This window comes from Macrosteles quadrilineatus, unplaced genomic scaffold, assembly GCF_028750875.1.
Source record: "Macrosteles quadrilineatus isolate MER2022 unplaced genomic scaffold, UCM_ALF_1.0 Scaffold_2__2_contigs__length_208266976, whole genome shotgun sequence".
NCBI classification, from domain to species: domain Eukaryota; kingdom Metazoa; phylum Arthropoda; class Insecta; order Hemiptera; family Cicadellidae; genus Macrosteles; species Macrosteles quadrilineatus.
The window spans coordinates 88,861,840-88,888,431 of NW_026542595.1; the positions used below are offsets into that span (position 1 = coordinate 88,861,840).

The following is a 26,592-nucleotide window of genomic DNA, read 5'->3' on the forward strand; positions in this document are numbered from 1 at the left end:
AACTCAGACTGAATTTCACGGGATACATTTACGTGATACATTGCTGCGGCTTCTGTTTCTAAAAGGACATTAAAGTAACTTGTAATTCAAGACCGGCTAAATTATATCCACATGAATAACCGATGGAAATCTGTACTTTTTATGGTTTGTAATTAAATTTTCCTTTTAAAATAATTTTTATTGCGATTTAAGATCAAGTCAATTACATAAGTGCTGAATCCCCAAATTATTCTAAAAGTAATTCTTATAAATAAGGTATATTTGTAGTTTGAAAACTTGTTGATCCATACACGTAATTTATAACATACTGGTTGTTATCCGGTATATGAATTTAAAACCTCTCTTTTATTAGCTAGCCGTGATTGGGACGTAATTCTACTTGTATATATTGCATCTACAAGTATACAAGCTCGAATACCTTTTTTGTAATAATGTTCCTCATAATATTCTAGAAATTGGAAACCTTTTTGTTTCTGAGCTAACATATTTAATTAAAGAAGTTGTTAATTCATATTTAAATATCGCGTGTAGGGCAATTAATTGTGCATTTTAGAGTGCTACATTAAATTTATCAGTTCTCTTGTCAGTTTATTACATATTAAATAAAAGATGTGTAAAATAAAATAGGTGTATTCTGAATTGAATCCTAAATAACAATGATTGTAAACAAAAACAATTTTAACTTATTACACATATCATATGGTATTTTGTTAAACATACAGTATGTTAGAAAAAGACACATCAATTTTCCCCCTTTAAAGTCTTGATCGCAGCATTTGATCTACATGTCGTCTGCATGTTACTCCGTTCTCCAGTTCAACGTTGTAATGTAGATTTCCATCTCTTGATGTAACTTTTCCGAAACTCCATTTTGTCTGACCCTTGTAGTAGTTTCTCACTTGAACACGGTCTCCCACCTTAAATATGCGTGTTATACCTTTAGGTTTGTCTTTTGAGTCCTCGATTCTAGAAGGTATCATAACACTCAGGTATGTTCTTACTTGTCTGTTGAACATGAGATAGTATGCCGAGTTTCCTGTTGAGTTTGGTACTTGACGCAGTTGAATTAACGCCTTGTGAATTTTACTGTCAAGTGTTCCTGGTTCATCTAATATCGACTTCAACATCTTCTTCACTGTTTGTACAAAGCGTTCAGCTTGTCCATTAGATGATGGGTGGAACGGAGCAGTCGTTTTGTGTTGAGTTCCACATGACTTAAGAAACTCTTGAAAAGTAAGAGAAGTGAAACTTCGTCCATTGTCTGAAATTAGGAGGCTTGGAAGACCAAAAGTACTAAAAAGTTTCTTCAACTCCTTAATAGTCCAATCGGTAGTTGCTGTTTTTGTGGGTATTACCTCTACCCATTTGGAGAAGGCATCAACAACAATGAAAAATTGTTGTCCATTTGTTGGGCCCATGAAATCTATACAGGGTGATTGATATAAGTGTGCCAGCCGTTTTATTCGAAACCCATAAGAGATATCAAAAAAAGATAAATGGTAAGTGCCTTGGACTTTTTATTTTAAAAATTGTAGTAAAGTCAAAAATGTTATTTTAGCCGCCATTTTTCCAATATGGCCACCAACTTTGATTTTTCTTATAGAACACCCTGTATTTTATTATGTATTCTGGTAGAAAATGTAATTTTAAGACGATTTTATTCTTGTGATTTTTTTCATAAACCTAACCGTTTCAAAGATAATAATGGTTAAAATTTTGAAATTTCTGCATGAGAAAGAGTTTCGATAAAGGCCTAAGCAAGCATGCCAGCTGTTTTATTTGAAAACCATTCAAAATTTCACAACTTAAACCATTATTATCTTTGAAACGGTTAGGTTTATGAAAAAAATTACAAGAATAAAATCGTCTTAAAATTACATTTTCTACCAGAACACATCATAAAATACAGGGTGTCCCATAAGAAAAATCAAAGTTGGCGGCCATATTGGAAAAATGGCGGCTAAAATAATTTTTTTGACTTGACTAAAATTTTTTTAATAAAAAATCCAAGGCACTTACCGTTTAACTTTTTTTGATATCTCTTATAGTTTTCGAATAAAACGGCTGGCACACTTATATCAATCACCCTGTATTCTCTCCCATGGCTGAGTTGCTGGTTCCCAAGGATGGTTGATCTCTTTCGTTGGAGAATTTTGTTTCTCACGACAAGGCTTGCAAACAGCAATCATGTTTTCAATGTCTTTATCCATTCCTCTCCAAAAGCAGTAACTTCTTGCCAAAGCTTTGGTTTTTACTATACCAATGTGCCCGTAGTGTAGTTAATTGAGAATTCTTTTCTTGAGGGAATTTGGGATGATTACTTTCCACCCTTTGAAGAGGCATCCTTCATGTAATGTAACTTCATTATCGTGAAATCCCAATGGCTCTAATGATTGACCATCCTCAAGAGCCTCAAGAATTTGTTTTAGATATGCGTCCTTCTTAGTTTCTTCGGCTAGTTCTTTGGGATTGATAGTTATGGTGTTCAATTGGTTTGTTTGAAAATGTCCAAACTGGTCAATACTTGTAAATTTTGAATCTTCCACAGGAAATCTTGAGAGGAAATCTGCATTCCCATGGTCACCAGTTCTCTTGAATTCAATTGTGTAGTTAAATCCTGATAAAAAATGGGAGTAGTTGAATAGTCGCGTAGCTGACATTGACGGTAGGCTCTTGTTGGGATTGAAGATTGACACTAATGGTTTATGGTCCGTGATGAGTGTGAAATGACGTCCGTAGCAATAAGAAAAAAATTTCTTTAACCCCCAGTATATACCTGTGGCTTCTTTATCGATTTGGCTGTAATGTTTTTCAGCATTGGTCAATGATCTTGAAGCAAAAGCTATAGGCTTTTCACTTCCATCTGGGAAACGATGTGATATCACTGCTCCAAGTCCCACTGGTGAAGCGTCAGTTGCAAGGATCAATGGCAGGTCTGGGTTTTAAAGTGACAAAGAACTGTGTCACTTGTTATTCTTTTCTTGATGTTTTGGAAACTTTCTTCACACTTACTGTCCCATATGAATGACTGCCCTTTTTTTAGAAGTCTATGTAAAGGATTTAAAACAGTGGACAAATTCTTTACAAACCGGTTGTAGTAATTAACAAGCCCTAGGAAAGATCGGAGTTCCTGTATGTTTTGAGGTCTTCGTGCAATTGCTTTGTAATTGCTGTGATTTTATCCTTACTTTTGTGGATTCCAGTGGCGTCAATAACATGTCCTAAGTATTCAATTTTCTTTGAAAAATTTGCACTTGTCACGGTTCAACTTCAAATTTTGACTTCTTAAACGCTCAAACACTTGCTTTAGTCTTTCTAGTAGTTCTTTTGATGACGTTCCTTGAATTATTATATCGTCGAAGAAGCACTGAACACCTTGAAGGTCTTGAAGGATTCCGTCCATCACCTTTTGCCAAACTCCTGGAGCAACTTTTACACCAAACATCAATCTGTTAACTATGTATTGTCCTTTATGAGTGCTCAAAGTTTGAATTTCTGCACTCTCAGCATCCATTTCCAAGTGGAGATAAGCGTTACTTAAATCCAAAGTACAGAACAACTGTCCTCCATTCATTTGAGCAAAAATGTCTTCGATCCGAGGTATTGGATGATGTTCTTCTTTGATTTGTTTATTTACTGTAACCTTGTAATCAGCGCATATTCGTATGTTACCATTTGGCTTTACTACAGGTACAATTGGAGTACCCCAATCGGACTTGTCTGTTTTGGAAATGATTCCAGCTTCTTTCAGACGATTCAACTCGAGTTCTACTTTTTCAGTTAGTGCATATGGGACTGGACGAGCCTTCACAAAAATAGGTCTTGCCCCTTCAACAAGCTGTAAGTGTGCTTTTTTGTGAGGTATGAGTCCTACTCCTGGTTCAAATAATTCCTTGAATTCATCCAAAAGATCTTCGAGTGCAGTAGATGTAGTATTGTTACTAACTGTTTTAAGTTCTGCCCAATCCAGTTTGACCTCTCTAATCCATTCTCTTCCGAAAATTGCATCGAAATTTTGGTTCACTATGTAGAGTTTCCCAACAAACACCTGATCATTGTAAGTGCATTCTACAAAGACGACACCCCGGGGTTTGATTATTTCGCTTGAGTATGTCCTTAGTTCTATGTTTGTGTGGAAAATCTTTTTATTTATGTTGAGACTTTTGAAGGTAGAGTATGGTAGAATACTTATTGCTGCTCCAGTATCTAACTCCATCCGCACAGGTTTACCTTCAATAAGTATCTTGACCATAAACTTGTCATTACCGCCACTCTGGTTGTGTATCTTAAAAACCTCTTGTTTCTCTTCCTTATAATAGTCTATAGTATTGTCAGTTTCGGTACAATGAATTTCTGTTTGTTTTGTGCCTAAACATACGCTAGCAATATGCCCTTGTTTGTTGCATTTCTTACATATTTCTCCGATAAATTTACACTGATGTGCCCTGTGTCTAGGTGATCCACAACGATAGCATTTACCTTTGAGGCGTTCAAATGGAGACTTTAACTTTTTGTTCCAAGTAGGAGAAAAAGGGGGTGGTTTTGTTCCTGTACCTGCTATCTTGTTGATTTTCTCATTTGAATGAATGTTTTCTTCTACTATATAGCTTTCGTTCTTTGCCAATCACAACTGACTGAAATAGTATATTTCGTACCAAGGGCCGAAAATGAGGTTTTGCCGGCTCGAGATAGTTTTTAAGTTCGAGACGAAGTCGAGAACTTAAATCGATCGAGAGCTGCTAAACCATTTCGGTCCGTGGTACGAACGCTATTTTTCACCACACTATACCCTATTACCACTATTCACCACTATAATAATGCACACGGATAGTCAACACAACTACAACTTTAAGGTTAAGAAATAATTTGAGGAATCAGCAAAAATATAAATAAATAGTTGCTAGGCAACAGTGACAATAACACAATTATATATTGCAATGCTATGGATTTTAATTGTGTATTTAAAACGCATTCATGTTCTAAGTAAGTAAGTGGACAGCTGATTTTGCGGCCCCGGCCTGTAAAAACTTGCTCGGTCCCCAAATTGGCGACAGCTGGCATGGCCAGCAAAACGTAACTTTCAGCCACCAATTAACGTATGTAATACAGCCAAAAACATCATAGTGTGGTGAAAAAAATGTTATGCCAAGGAGTAAGCTAAATTTTTATAGCCTAATACTTTAACTAAAAATGAAAAGAATTACCTCATATCTTATCCAGAAATAGCGAACCGTACTCTAGAGCTAGTTTACCCTCCAGTACATTGGAAGCGGCGCTTTTTGAGGATCAGTTTTGTTGATGTTTCAATATTATTAAATTCTCGACATTGCTCAAGGCCGAATGTTCGGTTTTCTTTAAGAACAATAAATATAAACTACCAATTTGGCCTTTGGACGGTTTCATCATCTATATCTTTCCAATATAATTTCTGAATATTTATTAATTCATTGAGATAAGTATAACGTTTGAATTTTCAAACCATAGTTCTAAATAAAAATAAACAATTTCATAATTAAGTTGAATTACCGCACGCAATGTTGGAAAGTGTTACAAAGTTTTGGGTTTTAAGTATAAATAATGTTATAGGTAAAATATAATAAGTTCGAATTAAGCATGTAGCTACTTAGAATGCTTTTAAATAATGAGCTTTCAAATTCGATGTTCCGTAAGCCGATTACAATCGTAACAGAAATGTTTAATTGACAGTCTGCGGTTTCTAAGGAAAGTTGAGTTAATTTTGCCTTTCTCTGTAACCATCAATCGTTATAATTCTCATTAATGAATTATTAATTACTTGTTTTTAAATTTGATCACTTTATGATAAAGTACACTGTCACAAAAATGTTTGGCAACTCTTGTTTTAGTTATTGAAAAAATGCTCATCTACTTCGACATGCATCTAAATTACATTTGTCCTTTTTAGTTGAACATTTGTATTTCCTAACTAAGTTAATAAAGCACATTCAAAAGTAAAGCGCAAATTAGTGTTTTTATATATTATACATGTATATATTTACAACGTAAAAAACCCGTAATGACTGAAAAGATAAAGAAAAGTACCAACCGTTCTTTGTTTCCAAAGTATGGTCTTTTGATAAAGGTACAAACTATATTCCACTTAGTTACATTTCACAACTGTTCAGTATAATTTACATTAGAATTATACAGGAAGTAATGTAGGAGTATTTAAAATAGTTTGTCATTAGCAAAATTATACTGGAATAAATTATATTATATCTCATTACTAGGGTGTAAAGTTTACGATCCGAGCTCAAGTTTCGCGATAGAGGCGAAGTCGATGTCGGAAAATTATCTAGGGTTGAATGGACATTTGTATTACTATATTTTTTGTCATATTGCTAAATTATTTAACAAACTAAGCTAGAAATTACCGCACTGGCTTGGCAGGTCTTCAGACTCATAGCTGGAGCTTGTGTTTGGATGCATTACAGCGGAATCCGTTTTAGCAGGATGCTTTAAAAGAACAAGTGAACAGAACCAGTCTTCAAATCAAGCTACAGAAAATATAACTAAATATAGCTACAGTTGCTATAAATAGAAGCATAACTAAAGTAACAACTCCATAAGAATAACATTAAATTTCAAATTTACAATTTATTGTATTTTCTCTGTAACCAATAACGGCAATAACCGTAAAAAACACTTAAATATTAAATTATTCGTTTTTATGCTCTTTAAAACAGTTTCAAGAAATTAGGAAATTGTATGTTTTAAGTGTCAAAAACTGACAACAAATTTCTCGAGTCAACGTTACTTATCCTTTTTGTTATCAATATTTTTTAGGTGTATTGTAAATGACATTGCCATGTAAACTAAAAATAAAATAAAACTGTGGGAAACGCTGTGCTAACAATTTATCCTGTAGCAATTAGCTAATTGTTAGTTGTATACTCATTTTACTTGGCCTGAAAATTCTTAGCAGCAAGAAAAGAGGAACTATTGGCTGAACATTTATAATTCATTTTTAAGTTATTAAAAGTCAGGAATCAGAGGTGTAATAACCAGAACCTTGGAAACAGGACAAACTTCACGTTAATATTAAGTAGTATGACTTTAAAAACTAAATTGTTTACAAGTTACATTTTTTACAATCAAGAACTTGTTAACATGCCTTAAGTAACATGGATAGCCTACTAGGCTAACTAATATTAAAGAATCAATAAGCTTATTGGGCATTAAATACATTACAAGAATACACTCGTCTAAAGGTTTAAATAATTCTTAAATTGTTAGTAAAGTATGAAATTTACATTTATGGTATTCATCAATGCTGTAAAATGCTTTTTGTTTTAGCCAGTTTGAAATATTTTCTTAAAATTTTACTAGAGGTAGATTTCTTAACACTAAGGGTAACTTAAAAACAGGAATTGCTGGTAACTGTGTCTTCTAAAGGATTTGTGTATGCGGATGTAAGTTGTTACAAGATTATGTTTGTTTCTCGTGCTGTGTTCATGTTGATTACACTGTTCATTAAAATTGCTACTTTTTTCCAGAACTTAAAGTTAAATTGCAAAAAATATAAATACTTGGTTATGTCATTATTTTAAGACTAATAAAACTAACTATGCAGGATTCTGGATTTTTTTTAAAGCCTACCATATAACGAATGACATTCTTTTGCCATTTGAATACTCTTTTCGCAATAGCGCTACAATTATTTACATAGTGCAAACGCATATTTAAGTAAGCCAAGTGCAACTAATACATTCCCCTGTTTCCTTTAAACCTTAGTCAAATTTCCCGCTTTAGAGTTGAGACTAATCGGAATAGGTCGAATATCATCGTGACCACTCGGCTCCTCAAAACTATTTCAGACTAGTAGCTAGTATACAACTATGTAAAATTATCGTTATGCTATACTAACAAACCTGTTTGTTTAAAAAAAAAGAGTCTCAAGTAGCTGATTTTATTCTCCACATCTTTTTTCCCTTTTTAAAGTTTTGTGACATAATTTGTTACCAAACGAAATCTTATTTTTAACAATGGATCGTTAGTGCGAACAATTCTCAAAAAGAGAACAATTCTCAATATTGCCAAAGCCAATATATATTTAAACTAGTAGATTTTTTTATAGTATATTAGACTTATCAAACTTGGCCACAAAATTAACAATGCCACTTCATGGCTAAACTTAAATGACAAACATTGGTTTAATTCAATTGAAAAAGAAAGGTGCTTTATTTAGACGGGTGTTAGGGTATACGAAAATAACGTTGGTAAAGAGTAGCTGAGCCAGACCTGAATAAGATGTAAAAATAACATTTACATTACATCTTGCATGCATAATGTATCCAGGCTTGAGTTACAACAGACGAAGAGCGTAGATATAACTTCGACATATTAACGATATCAAATACTACATAATTAAAGTCATTGTATTAGGCCTAATACATCTAACTAAAAATGAACTAATTTAGTCTGTAAAACATTATAACAATTTCCTTTAATAATGTTGAGGAGGTGTTTGGTTCACATGTGATGAAGAGTGCTTGCGTTCGCAACATAGAGAACAAAATCATCCACTTCAACAACCCCTTGAAAATCTGATGCTTTCATGCACTACCGTTGCTGTCTTATCATCACTTACCAAACCAATTAAAACTATACTGTACATTCAATTGTTTGTTTCGATGTATAAAAATAATCCTGGAAAATAACCAATCATTCACAAATTATCATTAGAATTCCAAATAGAGTGAATGTTGATGTGGACGTCCACCTATTCTTACTTATCTCAATAAATATAGCATGGATCTGGATTGTAAATTTAATATCTAACATATCCGTTCGACAAATTATAAACATTATTTACATGTATAAATATCTAGATGGGATGTGAAGTAAGTAAAATGAGATCTCAAGTGTTACAGACTGCGATCATACTTCTCGCACGCTCGTGCAATTATAGTGGTTGCGCGAGATCGTGGGGACGTGCAGTAGTAAACAAATAGGTCGGACAAACAAAAAACAAATTGTAACTTGCCCAGCATGATCATACTACAAGTAGTAGTCACATGAGCGTACATGTTACTCCACCAGCAGATTCCTGCAACCAAATTTATTTATTTAGAATAATTTACCTTTTACAGTAGCCTTAGTTGTCAACAATTGAATTCTGTAGCAGTTCATTTGTCAAATCAATTAGTTTTGTCTTCAATGCAGTCTAAACTTCGGCTTTTGCTGCTAATACTCGTTGGAGCTTCATTTCACTCCAAAATAGAACACTTTTTGTTTCTAAGAGTTTACTTAGCAGCTCTTCAAACTGTTGTTGCCGTCCCTGCAACATTTTAATTATCAATTCTTCATAAATATAAGGGAAATGATTAGGATAAATAATAAGAACCAAATCCTTTATAACTAATTCAGGAAATTATGACGATAATTTACTGAATTATATAAATCACCTTCAGGTTCTACTGTTGTCCCCTATTTCAATACTTTTGCATATTAAGTTTCATTAAGTTATTCATGCAATATACCCGAGCAGTATTTTGTCAAGGTGAATTAAGTTTTCTTTTACAAACTTCTGTCTATTTAGAGATGAAGGTCAATCTTCATCAGATGTACTTACAGCGTTCCAATGTCAAATTGAAATATTCAAAAGTAACATTTACTTATAATATTTCAAATAAATATATGAAATGTTCATTAATAATTACGTAACTCTTTTACTCTTTAAACCAGTAACAACTTTGGGTTTACAGCCATACATACTGTTGCATATTTAGCATGTTATATATTTGGTAAAGACTGAGTTTTCGGTGTGTACATTAATTTTCTGGAGTTAAAGAGTTGAGCGCTGGAGGGTGTTTGCCGTCAGTTACCAAGGTAAACGGGCAACAACGGCAGCGAACGGCGCCGAGGCAAATGTTTGGCTTTGTATGTTTGATGGTCAAGTGGCCTGAGTTGTACAAAGGTGCCGTCGTTTGAGTTGGCTTTCTTCCATCTCAATAATACGACGAGTTTGTAGCTTATGACTGGTAATATTGTGCAGAGGAGATAAATGAAAATAAAATTCTACTAGCACAAATTTGAATGTAAAAGGATATGGTTGAGTTTAAGGGTTGATATCAATGTATAAATTTCATACAATACTAAGCTTAGATTATACGTATTTGAATGCCACTTAACTGCTAAAATGAAATAGATATTAGTAAATAACAGATTATTTCATAATAGTCAGTCGCAGTCTGGAATCAATACCAGCAAAAAATTAAATAAAAGGTGTGTGAATATTTAAGGCTTTAACTCAATTGTGAATATTTACTTCTAAATGTTTTAAACTTGTGTTGTAAAGTGTGAAATGCCACATTGCTTGTAAAAAGTAATTTTACGCACGGTTCTGGATGAATAATTTCTCTGAAAATAAAAAAAATATAGCATTATATTTTTCATTCATTTTAACTGACACTAAAGAACTAGTCATAATATTATGTAGTTAATTACACAAGTGTATATGTTTTTTTAAGAGTTTCGAAAACTAAATCACTACAAAATACCTGGATGGGGATTTTATACAAATCCAATCCCAAGATTACTGAAACTTTGGTAGTTCAAGTAAGTAGGTCCTTTAGTAAAAATAATTAATAATTAACCGACTGAATATCTTAAGCAGCGGTATTTTCGTTAAGTTTAAGTTTTATCATTGTTCGTTTTTCACTATTTACAAAGAATAGATCAAACGGAAGATAATTAAAGTACGCTATTAGTTTTACAATTTAGTTACCATTGATATTCACTTTAGTTTATAAAATAATAATAATTCATAACATAAACCAGATACAATTACGGAGTCGTGTTCTGGGTAAAATATTTGAGACCTACTCTACTAACTAATCGGTTCATTCGATCTTTTAAACGTTCATTTGACAAACCGACGCAATCAGCCCCCACGAGAATGAACCTTTTGTAGAAAACTCAAAGTGTCTTATTGTGTTAACACAAGTTACTCCATTCAACATTTGGACATTTGTCATTTAAACACCAAAGACAAATGAAACCCAGCCTACTCGGTATTTGCTTAAGTAATTTTTACACTAATTAGAAAATGTTTAATAAAATTGCTTTTGTCTATAACATAGTGTAAATACGTGTTTAACTTTTAGCCCAGTCAATAAAGGTTTTATGTCGGAACAAATTAGTGACAAGCAAAACTATATACCACTGGATAGTACACATAGAGATATGCATTTTCCCAAAAGTCCCCTAAAATCCCCCCGGTGCTTTCCCCCCCACCCCCCCTCAAAGTCAGGAATTGCAAGGTTTTACTAAATCACGCCTTAGTCCAGTATGGTTTATCCGATTGTAATAATTTACAGCTCGTTATATTCCTAAATGAATTGTCTAAAATAAGTTCCTTTACACTTTTGCGTTAAATCCAACACTTTCTTCAAAATTTAATGATAAACTCTAAAAATAAGCAAATCTTTAAGCCGATATTTCAGTTTTTCTGCCGTAGTTTTTTAAATAGTAGAAAAAATGAAAAACGCCTTCTCTAAAGGTTGTAGAGAATGTCTTTCTGATCATTTGCATATAAATAAGTATAGGATTGTGATATAAATATGGGCAGGGGAACGGTAAAACGAGACGAGAGTCTGGGCCTCGACGACGCAGCAGCCGTCGTGCCGCGCGCCGCCTTATAACCGCGAGTGAAGTTATCCACCCTGGGTAAGGTACAGTACAGAATGAGTTTGTTATGCAAAATCAATTATCTATTAATGAGGTTTGAACTAATACTGTCAGAGATAACATTGATTGGTTGGCTTTAAACCTAAACTTGTATTATTTCTTGATATTAAGAAATACATAAGATGAAGGCTATTCATTGTAAGTTTATTATTTAATTTTAAAGTAAAACTTATTAATAATGAGTATATTCTTTGTGCCAGTTTTGGTTCGGGGGAGTCTTGCTCCTAACCCTTTGAAAGGTATTTCCATTATCCACCACCTATGGACCCGCCGTGTCCCGGACTGGCAAAAACCGGTAGCTATGAATTCCTAATTACTCTTAATTAATAACATAAATATAATAAGAGTTGTTAGAATTCATAGCATCACGGACCACCCACCCACCCGTGAATAATAAATGTAATAGACTTTAATATTTACATTCGTTTTGTTGAGGCAATCTTTTTTTTTAGTATTTCGTTGTTACTTTGCTGTTGTTGTTAAGTAGGTTTTTATGATAAGGTATTAATTACCTAATTATAGTTCATCTTCGTCTTGTTCTTCCTCCATACTTGCTGTATTATGGCAACTCAGACCGTTACAATGCTCACACATTGACGAACAGTTCAAGCCAAGCTTACGGCATCCACAATAGTTCCCACAAGTTTGTTTGCACGAGCACGAGACCATTTGTAGGATATCGTTTGGTGCAAGTGGCTTCACACTGGTTACTGGCTTGAGAACTTTTTTTTCTTATCCATTTTCTTTTACAGATTCCAGTTTCCATCCCCATTCAGTTGGCACCAACTTATTTCCCATCCATCTTTGTACTTGGAGGTACACTCTCAGTATATGTTGCTGGCAAGCTTCTGTTGTCGGGGGTAGTCTGGCTAGATCAAAATTTGTTCTTAAGTTAGCTTTTTTCGTCATCAGATTGAATTTGAAGTATCGAGCTTCATTAAGGCTCGAGAACCTATCCATTCCATACAGTCCAAGAACAAACTTTTCTCCGTTATTTAACAACTCTTCCTTTGGAACATCGCTGTTATTAAACACCAGGGCCTGACTCATAGTCTCTTCGGATGACTAGCTTTTCAATCACCTTTAACTTGCCCAAACCATAAAAAGATGAGGTGGTGTCGCATCCACTTATCCACTTACTTGCGTGTGCAAATAACAAGCCGCTTCGGATTTCATTTAAATAATGCACCAGTTTCTCCACATTATAAATGATTGGGTCATTTTGTCCAGCTTTTGGTTTACAAAAGAATAATTTACTATCAGGGGGAGCCAGAGATACTAGCATAACAAGTAGGTCTGTGTCTGTGCCAACAACAAAGACTTTTGTGTTGTTGATGCACTTTCGCAAAGCCACATCAACTAACAATGTCATAGTCGGCGTCTTCTTCGGCAGTGTGTGTAGTTATTCCGCGCCTTTGCATCTCCATTGAAACCGCCAGCAACAATCTTTTCTTATTCTTTCTGTTCCCCAGTAAGTTTTCTTTTAAAGTTGAACATCTTGTAGTGTCTTCGAATAAGATTTCACATGACGTTTTACTAGAAGCCCTCCTAAGGCAAATGTCAATGCTGAGAATATAGTGGACATGTTTGAAGCATCCATGTTAATAAAAGGTAGCTCCATGATGTATGTTGACTGGACGTTTTTCTTTGTATGGATTATTTGCATAAAGCCATTCCACCCGGGTTGGGTTTTCACTCCCGACAGCCAAATAGTGTTGAGTGGGAACACAGCAGATAATGTGAAGTCACCACAGACATTTAATTGAGCAGTTAACTGCGAAAAACCAGCCACTATAACATTTTTCAGTCCAACGCGGGATTGTTTGTTTGCGTAAGATTTTATACTTATAGTCTCGGCATTGAAAGTTCCTGTGGCAATCCTATCAACTTTTGTTTGTATTTCAACGCTAGATTTTGGTGTGATACATTGAATACCTCCCATAGCGTGGAATGTATTCAGGCCATCTAGTGTTCTCACATTAACATCGGCGTTATCAAAAACATGTTGTATAAAGACTTCTTCCTTTATTACAGGCGACCCCGCAGTGATTAGTGAGTTTAAGTAAATAGACGTTTCATTATAGGACGCACAAATTCCCATTGAGTTAAGCATGTTTATTAAATGCTTGGATCCAAATAACCTATGAAGTGTTAGAATGAGCCCCAATTGCACTGAGGACAGAAAAGATCGTGGCCTGACAGCTGAAATGATCGCATGATTAATAACGATACGTTTCCTTTTTATACTACTTTGTTCTGATGACGTTCTTTTCTTCGTAAGCCTACTTGTGAAGAGTGCCAATGACTCGGGAATCAAACTTTCATCTCCACTTTTGATTTCATCGACGCCTGGATAAGACTGAGTGTCATAAGTCATATTTTGAACATCTTCCTGTATCAGCTGCTTTTGTCACAATCCTCAATTTTTCAGCCTGCTTGTCAATCTCTCGATCTCCGTACCAGCTATCTATAATTTTATTAACTGTGTCAGACAAGCAGATAATTTTTTTTTGCCTGACATCCTAGACACTAAGATACGATCTTCGAAATGTTTTACAAGACGCTCTTTTAGCCATCTGTCTGAATACATATCCGTTGCTCCCGTGATTCTGCTCAGTAAGTCTTGAAGCTCCTTAATAGTGAACTGACATTCGTCACTTTCTTCCATGTAGTCACACAGCTTGGCAAAATGATCTTCAGCAGTTGCTGGCCTTCCAACAGAGCCCTCTCCAGAAGAAGAAAACGATGTGAAGCACTTTTTGTGATACCGAGCCTCAGGTGCAACAAGGTCACTCACGTTCAACAAACGAGCTCTTACTCTTTCTCCCCAATCATCACTCCGTTCGTCACATTTCTGAAGGAAATTCTCCCTTATTTTTAGTGTTGCCACAACTCGAATTTCTTTCCTTCGGTCCAGAGGAGTTTTGGAAGTGACTAACGCCGAATCTCCAAAGATAAAACATTTAGTTTTGAAGTCAAATACTTCCCCCACGCTTCGCCGTGTTGATGTTGAAGGGATACATAGTTCTGACACCCCCGATGACAAAACCACCGCGGCAATGCTTGAAGGTCTGGTGTAATCCTGCCTACACTTTTTATGAACTTTAATGGTCTGTTTACCTTCAATTTTTTCGTGAACACCATCTTTTCGCTTTAAGCTACTCTGTACAATAGTGTTAAGTCCTTTTGAGACTTGTACAATATCACCGTCCAGGCTGTTGTCACACAACGGAAAAAGGGCGTCTGCATCATACATGTCGAACAAAAATAAATTACCGTCCAGACATGAATGAGTAAATCTAAAAACTGCAAAAAATTAATCCTTAACTGAAAAAAATGTAGATTGTTATAGCTAAGACGTTAGATATTCTGGTTTTTATATACATTTTAAAGCTATTCGTTATTAAACTGTTATAACCAACCTTCTAGTTAGAATATCCAAAAACTAAATAGTGTCCAATCACAATCACTTGTCAAAATTAATTGTACATCACGCCACTGTAATACTTCTTGTACTGTCATACGCCTTTCACTGAATTACTTCTTGAAACCGCACATTAAAGTTGAAAACTTTTTAGCAAATCGAGACTTTATCAGCACCGTTCACAATAACTCTCCACCTAAGATTGAAGAGACACAGAACTTCAACAGCTGTTTTAGGTGCTAAAAGCGAGCCACCGAACTTGATTGACACGTCATAAATGGGGTAAGTGTCAGTAGCCCCACACCCTCACTGAGTCTCTAGGCCTTCCGTCTGGAACCTCGCAACGTGTGATTGTTGGAACAATATTCTCTATCTATTATCTTAAACTATAATTTAATAAGAGTGCATATAATAAATTACAGGCATAGTGGCATTTGTAATTAATTGAAACTAGGGCGATATTTAAAGTTTCGTTAAAGATTATAAGAAATTAGATAAATAAATAAATAATAGGTATAACACTAAAGTCTACTATTTAGTCTCTGACAGTATTAGTTCAAACCTCATTAATAGATAATTGATTTTGCATAACAAACTCATTCTGTACTGTACCTTACCCAGGGTGGATAACTTCACTCGCTGTTATAAGGCGGCGCGCGGCACGACGGCTGCTGCGTCGTCGAGGCCCAGACTCGTCTCGTTTTACCGTTCCCCTGCCCATATTTATATCACAATCCTATACTTATTTATATGCAAATGTTTTTTTTAGAGTTTATCATTAAATTTTGAAGAAAGTGTTGGATTTAACGCAAAAGTGTAAAGGAACTTATTTTAGACAATTCATTTAGGAATATAACGAGCTGTAAATTATTACAATCGGATAAACCATACTGGACTAAGGCGTGATTTAGTAAAACCTTGCAATTCCTGACTTTGAGGGGGGGTGGGGGGGAAAGCACCGGGGGGATTTTAGGGGACTTTTTGGATAATGTACATCTCTATGTGTACTATCCAGTGGTATATAGTTTTGCTTGTCACTAATTTGTTCCGACGTTGGTCGTTTTTGTGTCTTTATTGGCTGGGCTATTTCATCATTTTATCGTTTTATAAAAAAGATTTCCAATAAGCGAAAATAATTGCAAACAAATTTAATTATTAAAATATCAGCATTGTGCAAAAAGACAGAGTAAAAGTGACCTGTAAGATAGAATGAATTTAAATAAATTCAATTATATCGCGTAAAATCGTATTTATATTAGTTCCTTTAAACGTTATAATTGTGTTTAAGTAGAAACTAGGTTACTTAACCGGTTAAAGCTATTAGTCTCAGTACAATTACCCTAGACTGTTGTGGATGCATTAATCAAATTCCACTTGTCTTTTCGTCTCTTTTCAGACTAGAGTTCTAATTAGATATCAATCAGTGTAATAGTTACAGTATTGTTCCTTATTTAAATTCATCTCTAACCGATTATCGAAAATATATGTTGGTTTTCAAGACTCTGCGCATTTTGTTTGATTAAGATTAATATAGTTGATAAAAAATAGATAATCAGAAATTGTCTCCAAAACAACAATGAAAACAAAAATATTTTAAATTTGAAACTAATCATTTTTTGATATAGGGGAGAGTGGTACATACCGGGATAAAAATATTAAAACATTTTTTTCTTCAATATTAGTTGACTTAGAAGAACAATCTTTACACAAAAATAAAGCACTTTTAAAACACTTTTAATGATATTTTTTCAAAATTATTAACTTATATTTAAAAGGCCACAAACCGTTTGTCCCGCTTTATACCACTTGTCCCAACATGTACCGACCCTGGTACAAGGTGGGACAGCAATATGGTACAAAGTGGGACAGCATATGGTGCAAAGTGGGACAATAAATGGTACAATGTGTGAGGTATACTTAAATAAGACAGTTTCAGACAAATTTAAAACAATTATTGATATATGTGACTTGTAAAAACTTATAGTAAATAGTTAGTAATTCCCGAAATTGCTCCATATTCTGCATGCTCCAAAAACTTCTGGCGGCAAATCTTCGGCATTATGGAACTGAAAAAATATATTTTTTTTTGTAAAATTCCACTATAATGTTCTTTAATGAATAACTATGATATGAATGAATGTATCTATATTTTAAGAGTTAAATGTAGGTCTACTTTGGCATAAAACTGACCCCGCTAAAACTCTATTTATGTTATAAGTAGGTAAAAAAGTAGAAAGAAATTGTTTAATTGAAAATATAAGTATTAAACAGTTTAAAAATACCTAGACCTAACACAAAATTATGACAATGGTTGATTTTCTGGGTAAACCGCGTTAGGGTTTACCATGAATAGTATGTTAAGGGGTTTTTTTTTTTATTTAACAAACCTAGGTCCTATTCTAGGTAACCTACCAAGCAGATGAGGCATGTCATATATTTATATGGGTATGCTTGTATTTATAGCCTATTATGAATTGCTATAATAGTATAATAAATCAATTATCATTGCTTGTCCCACTATGTACCGATTTCCCACTTTGTACCACCTTATTTAACATTGTCCCACAATATACCACAAATAACTGTCCCAACTTGTACCACATGTAGGGTTATGTTGTTTTTAAGTTTTACTCCAAACAGTGCAGCTCAGACATCCCTGACCTCCTTCTATTGAACAAAGGTTTTTTTAATGTTAGGCATATCATATTTAACCTGTTTATCAAACTAATTTCATAAGGAAATGATGATTGCTTACCTCAAAAATGTAACTTTTGAGACTATAGTTGTAGCAGACTGTCATTCAGTACTTTCCAACATGACTGAAACTTCAGAACTAACTTAAAACACACTGTTGGCCTTGACACAACACTTTTGGAGGGAAACTGGCCACATTGCTTTGAAGAAAAAAAAGTTATATGGAATGTCCCACTATATACCGTGTCCCACCTTGTACCACTCTTCTAATAAATGTTTAAATAGTAATTTTTTTATTCTTAAAATTTTTGCCACCCTCAGAATACTTCTTCTGGTTACGGTAGTGACTTTCATTAAAAAGGTAAAATCTTTAAATGTACATGTGATTTATTTCCAGTCCACTAAGTGTTTAGGGAATTAATTATATTGTATAGTAGTATAAATAATGTTTTGAACTGTATAACTTTTAAGTATTTCTTATATTGTTGAATTATTCTATTATTATAATTTTATGACTTCTTTCTATCATCCAGTGACTTTTACATGTTATAACGTTAAAAAAAAATCCAGATTCACACCTATACATTTTTTGATCAGATATTGTTCTTGCATATCCCACTCATTCAGTAGTCATTGTGAACTCTATATTCGTCCTGAAATTGTGATTCTAATATTCACAGACGACATATTTTAGTTTTACCAAGTTTTTTCGTAAATTGACTTTAGAAATTCAAACCTTACAATTTCTATTTTATCAAAGGGGGATGAATAAAAAATAAAAACGAATGCTCTACAGTTGTCCGTAACCAGTAATACGTAAATTAGAATGAAAAGTGCAACAACATTTTATTTATTAAAGTGATAAAAAAACCAACCAACAAAAAGGTCAGAAATTAGGAAGTGTATTGCATAATTGGACGCTCTCTATTAAAGTATTCTACTGCCTGAAATCTTTTAATAGGTTTAATATGTGGAACAGGTCGATAACCGTTTAACCGGTAAAATCGTTTGAACCCTTGTCACAAGTGCAATAATTACAATACCACTCTTGGTCGCTAATCAATTTTACAAAACAATTTTTAAAGTATTGTTTTGCGTCCGTGTTTATTTAAATTAGAAGGTTGATTTAATACGTACCGTCAATAATTTAGATATATAATGATGAAAAATCAACAGTGACCAGTTCTGTTCGGATTCATAGTATATGTATGATTATTTGTAGTATCTTAGCTAAAATGTGTTAACAATGCTTGCACCACATGAAGGCTGATGAATGACCAGAGCTGAATGCAGTCCAGCTTTTATGTTGTTGAAGCAGTAAACATGCACTTAGGTTATGTGGTTGTAACGGTTGTAAATTTTGACCGGCTCTAAGTTGATATTTACAACCGTTAACAAGCAAAAGGTGTTAGCAGCGCGGACAATAAGCGGGTTCGGGGACAAAGGTCAATCCCGATAACAGCCACTAACCTACGACGCCGGCCGCTGGAGACCGCTGAACACGGAAGTAGTTCCTGAAATCACCGTTGGAGCTCGCTACTTCTGAGGCGAATAAAACCGGAACCGCTAGCCGTTCCAGTCAGGGAGTCAGTTCAGTTCAGTTGAAAGCAGTTGAAGACCAACCAACAGTCAATATGACCTGGTAGAATTAGCCAATTGAAATTCCAGTTCATTTTCTCTGGTGTTGGCGTATTTTTAATTCTCCAGTCAAGCAAGTGTTGTCAGACTGTTTGTGAAGGAAGACTTGCAGATTTCAGCCATTGAGATATTATATTTAGTGAGACTGGCATTAACGTTTGATATTAAGAGTTGACAGTGAAAATCAGGAATTGAGACGATCAAAGTCAAATAGTGAAGAAGCCCTACTGAAATCCCAGTTTAGTATCTCTGGTGTTGGCCCGTCTTTACTCTCAAGTCGAGAAGTGCTGTAAGTGTAATTTAGACTACTTGTGAAGTAAAGCCCTTGCAGTTATATTTTAGTTTATTTTATTAATTTTACTTTAGAAAGACCGGCGAGTTAGCCTGGCAAATAGGATTTTATTTTATTTTATTAAATTGTTGTAGGTTAGAAAGACCGGCGTGTTAGCCTGGCCAGTAGGGAATTATTTTATTTTATTTAATTAATTTGACTTTAGAAAGACCGGCGAGTTAGCCTGGCAAGTAGGATTTTATTTTATTTTATTAAATTGTTGTAGGTTAGAAAGACCGGCGTGTTAGCCTGGCCAGTAGGGAATTATTTTAGGTTATTTAATTAATTTGACTTTAGAAAGACCGGCGAGTTAGCCTGGCAAGTAGAGAATTATTTTATTTGTTTGAATTGTTGTAGGTTAGAAAGACCGGCGAGTTAGCCTGGCAAGTAGAGAATTATTTTATTTGTTTGAATTGCTGTAGGTTAGAAAGACCGGCGAGTCAGCCTGGCCAGTAGGGAATTAGTTTAGTTTATTTAATCATTTTTACTTTAGAAAGACCGGCGAGTTAGCCTGGCAGTTGGTGACATTTTAGCATACTGCATCGGTTAATTTGACTAAGACCGGCGAATTAGCCTGGCACGAGACACGCGAGAACACCCAGCGTTGGCAATTGTGTTAAAGGTGATCATTAAAGCGATGATGAGTGTGATGACACTGTTGACCCCCTGTGGTGAGGTGTCACTCTGAGCTTTAATAGACAATAAAGACGTTAGATTCAAAATTGAGTAGCGGAAGGACCTTGGAGGTTCCCAGCTCGACTCGAGCGATTCCGAGCATTTTATTTGTAAGGCGATACGGTAGAGGAGCGTAGTACGGGAGAGGCCTCAGATAGGAAGGCCGCGACCCCGGCGCGCCGTAACCCTTACATGGTTCACTATAGTGCGCTACATTACAGACAGACCTACAACGTTTTATAGGTTTAGACATTTTACTGATAAAAAAAACCTCCTGACCTTGTAAAATGTTTTTAATTCGTTATTCGCATTGAAATAGTTATACAATTTACCACATTTTGTATATTTATGTCAGTGAGGGCAAGAATACAATATAGCACAATTGTTCCATATCTTACGTGTAGAGATATATTAAAACCAATAAAATGCGATAATGCTGTCCAGCTATATGCTAATAAGAAACTTCAAATTAAAATTTCCTCCTGAAGTGCACATGTGCTTACCACGAAAAATTCATTGAAATATTTTGCTGTCTGCTATTTTACGATACGTACAGGTTTTTAACTTTGCATAGATGAATAACATATGAAGAAATTAAAGGAACATATACCGTACATACATCTTAAAGGAACATGTACATTGTACATAGGGCCTTTCCAATTAAGCAAAAATAAAATAATGTAAACCACATGTCAAAAAATATCAAAATTAAAATATTTTTTAATAAGTACGAATTTTAAACCTTACTACAATGTACCCTTAATGCATACCAAAATGGTTTTATTTTTGAAATTGTGGTCATCGATAAATCCTCTAATTCATAAACTATTATTGTCTTTATTTTGAGACAATTCGTTTTATCGGTTGAAATGCTAAAATCTTTTTTGTTTCTTTGGATTGAAACCTTGAGAGTAATTATCTTGTTATTCCCTTAATACTGTAATCAAAATTTTTAGTCATAAACTAGAGAGAAAAAAATAGGGTTATAATTCCAAACAATTGAACGCAAACAATAGAATTGTGGTAAGATAATTAGTTTGCAAATAGCACTTGATGGCCAAAGTAATTTTGAGATTTCACCAATACAAATGTCTGTGGTCTGTGAATACCGCACTGCAGTTCGGAGGTTTCTGAAATTATCTTTAGTTGTAGACAGATTAATATGACATTATCTGAACAAGATGCTCAGTTTTAATTTTTATTTGCAAACATGTAGTATCATGATATGTTCCAGGGTGACGAGCATAGCTCGCACTTATGTCGTTGTCCGTCGTGTGTCATTTTATGGTTGGATATTAATTACATTTATATATGATTGAATTTCTTACTTCGATGGTTTTCAATATTATTTATGTTATCATGAATGTATTTTACACTGCGGAAACTTTTAATAGTACAACTATTAGTCAGGGGAGATAGTTACGTGAAAAAAACTAAATATAGTCAGATTGCTACAAAATTGCATATTTTTATTCAGAACTAAATGCTGAACATATTTTTTCACCCTATAGATAGTGGCGGATCCCCTTTAAACTTTTAAAATTAAAAGTACAATCAATTCCACTCCACAAAGTAAGGTTCCTGATTGGTGGATTTTCACTCTGCTTCCAACTGGATCACGTCTATCGAGGTGAACTCATTATTTACTTCGGTTCATCGCAATCTTTTACCGGGTCTCCTCGTATTTCTTCGAAACCTAAGAGATATACTCTCAATGTATATCTTATACAAGTAATTATCAATTAATTGTTCAAGTAAACAACTTATTAAGCACAATGTTAATTACTTAAGCATATTAAAGCTTAAAACTTTGTTTTTGTTGTATTAGTATATTAACTATTCAGTTTTGATCTTAGACAAATACCTTTATTTGAAACCTTGGACACGATCGATTTTATTTTTAGTCGTACTATCGTGAACGAAAGCTACGTTGATAATATGTTTTTAATTATTATTCCAGACATAAGCAGGACATACACGTTATAGTTATATAAAAAAATCATAATTCAAGGAAAATAAAAATTGAGTTTATTATGGAAGTGGCATCATTGAAATAATGAGATTAAAAGCTTAAAATGTGGCTTTAAGAACGGAATGCTGTTCTATTTTCGATATTTTATGTATGTGAAAAATCACTCTGTGTTTCTTTCTATACCAATGCATTTAGCCCGTCTTCGGTTGAATTTTCTTAGTAGCTACGAAATAAGCTTTACTGTGAAATGATACAAGTAAGCGGTAAAAAAAAAAAATATATATTATTGAAAATTTGCAAATGCGCATTGGCCAAAATTTTCAAATAGCAACATATGTCAAATTGCTCATCATTTTATATGTTTTTTAATTCTTAACAACTTTGTAATCTACACTTACTTCGTATCTCTTTTAGCTTTTGTGTAAATAACAAAACACCTAATTTTCGTATACCAAATGCATGTTATTTGGGTTCAACACTAAATGAAATGGGGCCCTTCTCAATGTTTGAGCGAATATTATCTTCCTCCTGTATGCACGAATGTCCTGTAGAAGAATATTTCATTGTTATTAGGGTAATGTGCTTGTTCTTTGTCAAAAATAAAGCAATGGCATACAAAATTAGAGAGTTTCTATTTTGAGGCACACAGCTCATTACTTTCACGATCTTTCTTCGTTTCTCATGAAGGTTTTGTTCAACAAGTGAGATTCATATTTAGCAACAAGGCCTTCACTTAAAAGGTTTTCTTTACTTGACATACATAAATCACACCTATCAGACTTTGGTTATAGAAAATCTAAGTTTCATTCACCGTGAAAAATTATCCTGTACATAGAAATTCAAAGGGGCTTATCATTAGCTTCTTTACAATTGTCAAAGAAAAGATCGAACATTCTACTGATGTTCAAATCAGGGCTGAAATATTCTTTTGCAGTTTTGCTCTCGACTTTTGAAAAGACTCTATGTGCTTTCTAACAACATCTTTATCAGCGTTTTGTATTCTATCTTTTGTTTTCTCCATCTGTCATCTGCTTTTGGTACTTCAGTTCGTTAATCCTTATTGTTAGGTACACTGTAAATGGTCTTCTGGCTTACTAAAATAGTTTGGAGAAAAAGTCTTTGCACACTCTGATCTTGTTGTTGTCCAAATGGGAAAAAATGAAAACGCCTTCTTTTTTCGTAGATTATTATTATTATTATTATTTGTCCCAATAGGATATATCCTATATACTATATTTCGTACTTGGTTTTTTTATAATGAAATATGTTTTTTTCATTTTCACTTAATACATAGTAGCTCAGCATAATGGATACCCTGTCATCATTACTGATTTCATCAAAACATTTGAACTTACATCTACCACCCGAATGTTTCTTAGCTGGAATATTCTTACCAGATGTGCTAGTGCATGGCTTTCCTTGTTTACGGTTTAAGTTAATTATTCGGTAAAATTTCGCCGTTTTCGAGAAGGAGTGAATTCATCTTCACTGTCGTCATCATTTGGTACAGGTAGGTGAAGTATTATGAGCCAAGCAAATTTTAAGTGTTGGCGAGTGTAATATATGTTTATATTAATTGAACAAGAAGCAGCATTTGATTTTATAATGTTGGTTGCATTCCAGATGTTAAAGACTTTTGTTTTGTTCTGATTGTTAATTTTGTAAATAACAATAATAATTGAGTTGTGATTGAAATGGAGAATAAATTGAATACACTAGATTTTATCTTGTTATTCATCGCCACTACTATCATTATTTTCTGATAATATACTAATTTAGATATGTCGCCAATCAACTTATTTAATGTATAATCATACATTTAGGTTACTTGTAAGGAGACCGATATTATCCTGTAAAATTGCCGTTTACCTGAATTAGTTTATTGAGTACTTAGTTCTGTGAGCTAATGAAGTGTCTCAAGCAGCTGATTTAATTCTTCACATTTCCCCCCTTTTTCAAGTTTTGTCTTGGACTTGTTTCCAAGCAAAATTATATTTTTTTAATGTATCTATAATGCTTCCCTAGAGTCATTTAATTAAGGTTTGTTTCTATTCTAGGGTTTTCTCCTTAGCTGCGTGCAGCTAATTTAATCATCTAAAACTTGCTAGGTTGTGGCTAAGCCATGAGACTGTATGTAACAAATGTTTTTATTAACATCTGATTAAGTCAGATGTTTTGTTGTGATTGTAAATAAACTATTAATTTTTTTTAATGAAAAACTAACTTGAAGAAATAAGTGTTCTTTATTCTTTTAACTTAAACTAATTTTTTTTCCATAAAACTAATCCAATTCTTAACTTATATTTACTACAAGAAACTTGAAACTAAACTACAAAACTTTACTTAACTAAATTTATATACACGCTTCCACACTTAAAAACTTCTTACTGGACAAGAAAATCTCAATCCTCACCTATAATTTCGTGTCATGGTAGCAGAGCGTGGGTAAAACTTTTAACTGCATCCAGTAATCCTCGCCTATAATTTCAGGTCATATGTAGTGACTTGAAGCTTTCATCGGTACTGTATACAATCTGATTGCAGTAATCTTACGTAATAGTCAAGAATGATTGCTCAAAAAAAGATAACCATTCTCACTATTTTCTAATCCAATCTATATTTAAACTAGCCGTTTTATTGATCAATTGTATCAGATTTATTAAAGAATTATCTTATAAAAATCAATATATCCACTGCACAAAAACAAACACCTTTTCTACTCAACAACTATGCTAGAGGGGACCTCATCCTGTTTTCTACTAGAGATGCGGCTATGGACTTCCGACAGATATACAAAACCAACCACACAGACCATAGCCAGACAAATGCAATGACACCAAAAATACACACACACCCGTTCCTTTACATAACACCCAACCTTAATGATAATGTACCCAACCTTAATGGGTACAACAAGCAAACTTGCTTAGCTCACAGGAACTTTCCAAATACCACATCAACATGGAGAAAATCGCAGAACCACCCCTCCCAAAGCATAAAAACACACTACAAACTAACACAAACCAAAGTTGCACACCCCTAAACACTCCCGTCTCCCAACATATTTTTTTAGAATAACACCCTCAACCCAGAGAAAGGCATAAAAACCAGCTCAAAGATGTAGCACATCCCCTCCAACACTGTACAGTAAAATTACCCTGATGATCGGGGTTCTAGTGATGATTTTTGCGATTTGTGCGGTATGGTCAGATAGTCCTGATGTTATAACTGAGGTTTTTATTTGTTGATCATCAATAATTGAGCATATCCAGTCTATTGATGTTTCTGAGTCACTCGTACTTCGAGTGGGAGGTATTGAAGGAGGTTAGGAGTTCTTCATTTTTTTTCGTTTTCATAGTCATCATCTAGTTTGATTGCATTGATGTCCCCCATTATTAATATTTGTTTATCGTTAGTGAACACTGTTTCCAGTTGTTCAGAGAGTATATCGATGGCTTGGTCTAGGTTTGCACTTGGTGGCCTGTATACTCCGAGGACCAGCAGTGTATTTCTGTTTAGCTTCAGTTCAAAAAGCACAGTTTCACAAGCCAGTTCTGTTTCCTCACTACTTGTGCATATGAGTCACACATGCTTTCCCAACTTCTTACGTAAGCGACCACTCCTCCTTTGACATGGGATTTCCTTGAAAAGCCTCCAATAAGTAAGTAATTTTCCACCCACGTGTTTTGCAAGTTTTGTTGTGTTACGCCGTGCTCTGTTATTATGATCAAGGTCGGGTCTTCATCTTGGAGCTATCAGTTTTTTTAGATAGCCAATGTATGTTTTGGTGTAGAATTTTAAGTCCTTGTTGGTTATTAGGTGTTTGGAATTTGACTGTACGGAGTGGAGAGGATGTGTTAAATCTATGAGCTGGTTTTTGTGTTTTTCTCTGGATTGAGGGCGTTCTTCTAAAAAATGATTTTGGGAGGTGGGAGTGTTAGGCTACAATCCAGGTTTATGCTATATTCATTGAGATAAGTAAATAATAGATGGACGTCCACGTCATAACATCCACTCTACTGTGAAATTCTAATGATTTATGATGAATGATTGATTATTTTACAGAATTTTTCTTATACATCAAAACAAATAATAAAAAATGTAATGTACAGGATAGTTTTAAGTGGTTTGTTTGGTGATAATAAGACA

At 34.1% G+C, this 26,592-nt stretch overlaps 2 protein-coding genes across 2 annotated transcripts; both read right to left on the reverse strand.

Moving 5' to 3' along the window:
* Positions 1 to 755: 755 nt before the first annotated feature.
* Positions 756 to 2,210, reverse strand: LOC128984566 (uncharacterized protein K02A2.6-like). The gene is made up of 2 exons (XM_054403904.1): positions 2,087 to 2,210; positions 756 to 1,261 (listed from the first exon to the last, which is right to left on the reverse strand). The coding sequence occupies exons 1-2, from the start codon at positions 2,208 to 2,210 to the stop codon at positions 756 to 758; spliced, it is 630 nt and encodes a 209-aa protein (XP_054259879.1).
* Positions 2,211 to 3,229: 1,019 nt separating this feature from the next.
* On the reverse strand, positions 3,230 to 12,759 carry LOC128984567 (uncharacterized protein K02A2.6-like). The gene is made up of 2 exons (XM_054403905.1): positions 12,520 to 12,759; positions 3,230 to 4,309 (listed from the first exon to the last, which is right to left on the reverse strand). The coding sequence occupies exons 1-2, from the start codon at positions 12,757 to 12,759 to the stop codon at positions 3,230 to 3,232; spliced, it is 1,320 nt and encodes a 439-aa protein (XP_054259880.1).
* Between the last annotated feature and the right edge of the window lie 13,833 nt (positions 12,760 to 26,592).

Coding starts and splice junctions, on each gene's coding strand:
- LOC128984566 (XM_054403904.1), bottom strand. CDS start 2,210: ATGGATAAAGACATTGAAAACATGATTGCTGTTTGCAAGCCTTGTCGT. Junction 1,262..2,086: donor GCCATGGGAGAGAATACAGG/GTGATTGATATA, acceptor TCCTAATTTCAG/ACAATGGACGAAGTTTCACT.
- LOC128984567 (XM_054403905.1), bottom strand. CDS start 12,759: ATGAGTCAGGCCCTGGTGTTTAATAACAGCGATGTTCCAAAGGAAGAG. Junction 4,310..12,519: donor TACTGAGAGTGTACCTCCAA/GTACAAAGATGG, acceptor GACTATTATAAG/GAAGAGAAACAAGAGGTTTT.